The sequence below is a fragment of the Festucalex cinctus genome, chromosome 4 (genome assembly GCF_051991245.1).
Source record: "Festucalex cinctus isolate MCC-2025b chromosome 4, RoL_Fcin_1.0, whole genome shotgun sequence".
Classification (NCBI taxonomy): domain Eukaryota; kingdom Metazoa; phylum Chordata; class Actinopteri; order Syngnathiformes; family Syngnathidae; genus Festucalex; species Festucalex cinctus.
The window spans coordinates 6457262-6463920 of NC_135414.1; the positions used below are offsets into that span (position 1 = coordinate 6457262).

At 41.5% G+C, this 6659-nt stretch overlaps 1 protein-coding gene across 1 annotated transcript; it reads left to right on the top strand.

Moving 5' to 3' along the window:
• The first annotated feature begins 724 nt into the window (after positions 1 to 724).
• On the top strand, positions 725 to 5590 carry LOC144017843 (histamine H2 receptor). Its single transcript, XM_077519785.1, has 2 exons — positions 725 to 1649; positions 4327 to 5590. Exons 1-2 carry the CDS (start codon positions 890 to 892, stop codon positions 4620 to 4622), a joined length of 1056 nt encoding a protein of 351 aa, XP_077375911.1. The 5' UTR covers positions 725 to 889; the 3' UTR covers positions 4623 to 5590.
• The last annotated feature ends 1069 nt before the right edge of the window (positions 5591 to 6659 follow it).

Consider the following 6659-nt stretch of genomic DNA (forward strand, 5'->3'; position numbering starts at 1 on the left):
TTAGCGGAGAAAAAGCATTTCTAATAAAGTTCCAAAGCCTTCAACAAAATAAGTCTGCACTTTTTGCACCACTTGTTCCCGAACAAGAAAATGAATGTGAATCAAAGGAAGAGTAATCGGTAATAAAATGACACATTTTAAAGCAGTGTTTACTTGCAGATCTTAGTTAATCATTCGTGTGATATATGTTCACAAATTAGACCTTGACAAAGACAGCGGAACATGGAAGAAAACATTTTTGCTCCTGGAACTGAAATATCTGACTTAATTCATTAAATTACAAAGAGAAATATTTCTGTTTTAGATTTAAATCGTTTCTTTGTATATCTAGAAAAGCAGGCTGTGTCAAAAGAATTTTTTTTTTATATGCTGAGGGCCGCTAGAAAATGGATGGCGGGCCGCAAATGACCCCCGGGCCGTAGTTTGGACACCCCTGGCTTAGAGTGTCATCAGCAGGTTGCAACAGTGATAGACTGGAAAACTCACAGAAAAGCATACACAACATGAAAAACCTTGTTGTCAAACAGTTGCACAGACATGTGTTTAAAAGTTTTGAGAGGGTCAAATTATATATAGGTTCATCCTGAAATTTCACCAGAAATCCCAATACGGGTATCCCAAATTGTTTTATAATGATGAATGGGAATGTTTGTTTTCTTTCATGTATAATTTTTGGTGTTTACCTTAACAGAATGGAAATAATATACTGCCAGTGATTCTGGAAGGCAGCTTGTACCTGCCCTGTACTAATTGCTTCACGTGTGCAGCTGATTGTGCACATGGCTGCCAGAAACTGCAGGGCGACCTCCCTGCGAACGTCAGCCGGCAGCTTGGCTGTGTTGAACGCACCGCTGAACTTAGCTATTAAAATGTCTCTGTGAAGAAAAACATGAACGCCTCACTAAACTTCTCCAGCGCGGACTTCGACCACCGCTCCGTCAAGGTGAGCGTCATCATCGTTCTGGGGGTGATGATCACGTTGGGGAACATCGCGGTCCTCCTGGTGATCACATCCTCGGTGGCCGGCTGGTCGAGGAGCTCCCGCTACTTCCTGCTCTCTCTCACGGCCGCGGACTCAGCCTTCGGGCTGCTGGTCATGCCCTTGAACTTGTGGGTGAGTCTACTCAAGGACTACACTGATGGGCCCGACCAGTTGTGTCACCTGGTGGCCTTTTGCAACGCTACCGTGTACTCCACATGCATGTACACGCTGGCCGCCATCAGCCTGGAGAGGTACGTCGCTGTCCTCTACCCCCTCAAATACTCGTCCATGATGACCAGAAGGCGGACTTTGCTCCTGATCGCCTTCTCCTGGTGCTTCCCACCCTGCCTCCTGGTGCCGATATGCTTCCCGGATGGCATCATCGAGGTCCACTTCTCCACCGCGTCGCTGGTTTGCAACCCGTCCTACTCCACCAACGTGGGCTACTCGCTGAGTTTGGCCTGTTTCATCTTCTTTCCGTGCTCCGCGGTCATGACCTACGCCAACATGAGAGTGTGGTGCGCCGCCAGGAGACAGAGCCGCAAACTGCGCCAGTTGGAGCGCGCGCACCGGAGGAGACCCAACGTGGCCTCTCGGGTGCTGGTGCCAGTCATGGCGGCTTACTTTACTTGCTGGACGCCGTGCATGGCAGCTATGATCTACAACGGTAAGCATTGGTGCAATAGGTCGCTGTCTAAAACGCATTGTTGGGCCCGAGAGTCATTTGCAGCCCGTCATTCATTTGTCAGTTGCCTGTAGCATATAGTAAATGCCCTTTGACTTACAAGATTAGTCATTTAAAAAAAAAAAAAAAAGTTGGAGGTGGGCAGAGTAAGGGGGTGGTGAGGGGGGCATTGGTTCTCAACTATTGTTACATGGGGCTCTGCATTTTCCAATTGCTGCGTGAGTCATGACCGACTTTAAAAGAAGTTAAGAACAGTAAAGCGAATGTATTGTTTAACCCCCCCCCCCCCCCCCCCCACACACACACACACACACACACAAACTTAGCCCATGTAACTATTTTAATGTAAGACAAACTCATGTACAAAAAGGATCTCTAAGGTGCAACACCATGCAGTTGTTTGTCTTCTTTTTTGGAAACAAAGGATGGAGAACAAACCAGCCATAACAGTTTTGACAGTCCAGATATATTATACAATAAAAACACCAAGGGCATCTTGTGGCCGGGCAAGAGACTGTTTAAATGCCATTTTAGGTCTGCTTTCAACCAAAGTAATAACGTTTCTGATGCAAGATGATCAAAATAATGTTATTTTCCAAATAAAAGAGCACTCCAACCTGGGATGCACTTTAAATGTTTAACTGCTACTTTACGCAAGTTGAAACGCACCATATAGTCTGTCAACACATAGTCTGTGACACTGTAAACTCAGTTCTTTTTGACAAGATCCTGTTAAACACTGCACCGTCTTGGTCAGCATGATGAAGAAGACTGCTTTAAATAGCAATCTAAATCGAACCAGGAAATGTTTTAGTTAAATCATGGATTAATTATGTTTTGAGGCAATTTTAGAAGTATACCTGATTTTGGCTGTGACACAGCTTGTGTTGACATTTTTGGATATTTTACATTCTTTCATTATCTGTTTTTCTTGGGGCCTAGTTTATCTTGATGCGCTTGTAGTTTTTATTGATGAGTGGGTTGCTTGTGGATTCTGCTTCAATCTTTGAGAAAACGTTCTTTTAAAGCCTGTACCAATTTTGTGCTTTTACCAGGAACATGGTATTTATCTATAAAGAGCCAGTGAAAGTTTTAGGAGGAAATGCAGCAAGTAAAAAGTAAGCCCTCCTATTAGTGACATGCTCACAACTTACATTTATAATTCCTTGAAGAAATAGTCATATCCAATATTTTTGAACATGCATAATCTTTGGATTACTTGATTTTAAGTCATGCTTTTCATGCCAAAATATCCCCTCTCTCCAACACTCTCCATCAATTATAAGACTTGGTTGAATGGCCCTTTTTATGGACGCCTGGGCTGCATGAATACACTGATTTAAGGCCGATTTTATGAGTCGTGCCTTTTTGGAAATGTTCTCATCAACTTCAGCCATTTTGCCGTCGTGCCATAATCAAGACGGAACGTGGATTTAGTGCGGAGTATTTTTAGAAATGAAGACCTTTTCCAAAGAAGCTTGCCATTAATCTGATATACAGGAAAATCCCTGCAAAGCTCAGTCATAAATGTGCTGCTGTCTGAATGATTACATTTTTTAGACATCCAACCCCCCTCCCCACCCTTTATTAGAAACTATGGGCTGATCATTTGTGACCCTTTTATGAGTCAAGTCAAGGTTTAACATACTTTGTACAGGGGAAGTCCTGATGTATTTGGACAGTACTGTATTGTATATATTATATTATATTATATTACATATGTTTTTTTTTCAAGATGTACTTTTATGCTGTGCAAGTACCTCCCTCCAATTTCCAGTTCAATAGTATTTATTTATATTTTAGTAGGGATGCACCAATACCTGTGCCGGGTCATTATAGGGATGGGTGAGTACCGATCCCAGGTATCTGTATCCGGCAATACCCGGCCTTATTCAAGGTATGGGTACTTGCGACAGTGGCTGATAGCGGAATGAGTCGCCCTCTTGTGGCCCTTTTAGATCAGGAACTAGAAATTACAAATTATAACAATTGAAAATTGCCATTAATTTCATGCAATTTTTTTAAAGGGGAAGTCAACCAAAAAATAAAAATAAAATTATTCACAGTATGATATATGCAGCCCCAGTAATCTAAATACGGCATTCTGGTTAATATTGCGTTATTTGAATATGAGCTAAGCAGCAAAATCCAGCAGTTTTTATCAGTATCGGAAGGCAACCATTTTGCCACTTGCTGTTGAGTGAAAATTACATCATAGTAGTGGCTCAGGCCTCAGATAACAACCAATCACACCTCAGCTTCAGAAAACAGGTCAGCTGTGATTGGTTGTTGCCTGAGCCCTTAGCAACTATGATGTCATCTTCAGTCGACAGCTAGTGGCAAAATGGCCGCCCCGGGAGATGGATAAAAATGGCTGGATTTTGCTGCGTAACTCGTATTCCACCAATGTAATATTAAACAATGTCATGTTTAGACTAGTGAAGTAACATAACATATTATTGTCAAGGAATGTTTAATTAAGGTTGAGTTCCCTTTTTAGGAAAACTATTGGGGGAAATTTTCTGTATGAAATGTAGTGGTATCAGTTCTTATGTTGGTTATGGTGGCTATTCAATAGGCCATTATTTTATCAATTAAGATGATAATATTGTATGTACTGTATATATCGTGTTCTGATTCATATCATTTTGTACCGCAGCACTGTCAGGTAGCTCCGTACCAGAGTGGATCGAATTTGTGGTGGTTTGGCTGCCAACGTCCAATGGTTTCCTCAACTGCATCTTCTACTTCTGGATCAACAAAAGCTTTCGACAGAAATTTCATCTCATCATGCATAGACTGGCTCACGCTCTCTGTCCGGCGCTGCTCAGCACTCTGGGATGCTGCAGCCCACCCACCATTCCGTTCGGCTCGGGTTTCCTGGATAACAACAACCGAGTCCATGAGCGCTCGTCCAGTGTTTCCTCCACCTGCACGCTGATGACGTTAGCCTAGCAGTTCCGAGGAGCGCCGCACAGGGACGGCAGTGTTTTAAAAGGACTGCAGATACTTCACTGGTTAATGCATTCAAAGTGGACTTGAGTTGCAAATGATTTGACGCTCGCACTCGGCTGTGATGACAAGTGTATGAAATAATTGCACGTATGCACTGTGAAACATTTCATTTATTTGTTTTATTTCCTTTTATGAACGTGCAGTCAAAAGATTGTGTTCTCTTTAAGTCCTGTGGATTTTTTTTTTTTTGTCATTTGTTCATTTGTTTTGTTTTACTCCCTCACCCCGTCCCACAGTGTTGCAAGGATGGAATGCACTGTCAGTGAACACCTCTTAAACCACCTTTTAGTAGTTTTAGAGTCATGCTCCAGCCCAGCCTGCGCGGCACATATGCCAACTGTCTTTATTGCACAAGATTAGTATTTTAATGTCACATTCTGAACAAGTCGGTCCGTTTGTGTGCCATCCGCCTCATCCTCATTTTTAAACGCGGGGATTGGAGATGTTGACATATAACAGCTTGGAGAGGTTAACCTTTAAGTGGCACCGTTTGAGCGTATGCGAGGAGGAATGTAATTAAGCAGTGACACTGTAGAAAGGTCACCACGGCTGTGCTGCCACAAGATAACTTGGAGAACTTCTGAGGTTGGTTGTTTTTTTCCTGTGAAGCTCCTCATCTGTCCATCTAATGTTTACCTACCCGGGGGGGGGCTTCATTCCAGTGACATCTGTTGTGAACGCTGCTTGTAATGCAAAGCGGAGGCGTCCAATACAGGACATTCGTTTTGAGCTGTTTAACGCAATGTATTTTAGCCTTCGCAGTGTGTCGCGACATCATGTTGTGCGTTCAAAAATGTCTAAGTTCCATGAGATTTTTGCTTAAATTATTGTTTGTAAAATAAGGGATTAACTTTTGATAATATATGGGTTATGAATGATGTAAGAAATAAAGCATTATGCCTTTTGAACTGTGTGAGCTGTTTAATTAAAATACTGCACTGTATGCAGGTTGTGTGTAACACGATAGAAAAACAAAACGCATTATTAGACCGAGACCAAACTGTTAAAAGAAATATCCTGGCGCTAAACCAACATTAAATTGCTTTTTTTTTTCCCTTGGCCCATGCTCCAAACCAATACAAAGTGTTATGGAAATCAGCAAAGTAGTTTCATCAATATCCTGCACACAACAAAACATTTTCACTACTTATCAGTTTGGCCCTGGCAGAATTCTGAACTGTCTGAGTGCTATTATTAATAGTTTGTTTTGTTACAGGAAAGTAAAGTGAAAAGTGCTTTCTTTTTCCTGCAAATATTCCATCCGCAACACAAAGATGAATACAGGAGTTTGTAATTACACTTCTGTGAACTTCTTAAAGTTAAATCGAGCAACGTGCATTGAAAGCGTCCTGGTAGGCCGACATTTTTAATAACCCAAGAAGAATGTATGATGTTTAAATGGGCGCTGATGGTGGAGGAAAATTAGAAAGTCAACTGTGCAATGATATGAAGTGGGGAGGTCTTATCATTCTCTAAGTTTTATCTGGCTGGAGCTCTTCACTATCAAAATATTAAATCCACACTTGTTCTGTTTGTTGCTCTGTAGTGTACGTTGGTAAACTTGTTACACCTTACCTTTTGCAGGAAATTGTCAAGTTGACATCATTCCATATGAAACAATGCCACATGTTTTACAAATGCAGGTCCAAGATTAAAAAGTTTAAATCAGGTGGTCAGGTGGGAAAAACGGACAGAAACAGTACTTAAGATTTATGATCATATTCAAGTTTATTATTAACAGCACAACAAGATAAAACACCTCAACCATCTTTGATGAGTTGGCTGTTTCCTGCATCATTTGTCTTATTTTACCCGCTAGGAAGGAGAAATCTAATATCTCTTATCTGGCATTTATATTCGACAGAATGCTGCTTATTATTTTTTCTTAATCCAATTTCTTTGCTGGTGCTCTGTTGATCCAAGGCATGACACTTCTACTATACATAAAGTCACATCACATCACATGCACAAACAGAC

What these genes read in the sequence shown, in the direction of transcription:
- LOC144017843 (XM_077519785.1), top strand. Translation starts at nt 890, where the DNA reads ATGAACGCCTCACTAAACTTCTCCAGCGCGGACTTCGACCACCGCTCC. An exon ending in GGCAGCTATGATCTACAACG is followed by an intron (nt 1,650 to 4,326) that starts GTAAGCATTGGT and finishes TTTGTACCGCAG; the next exon opens with CACTGTCAGGTAGCTCCGTA.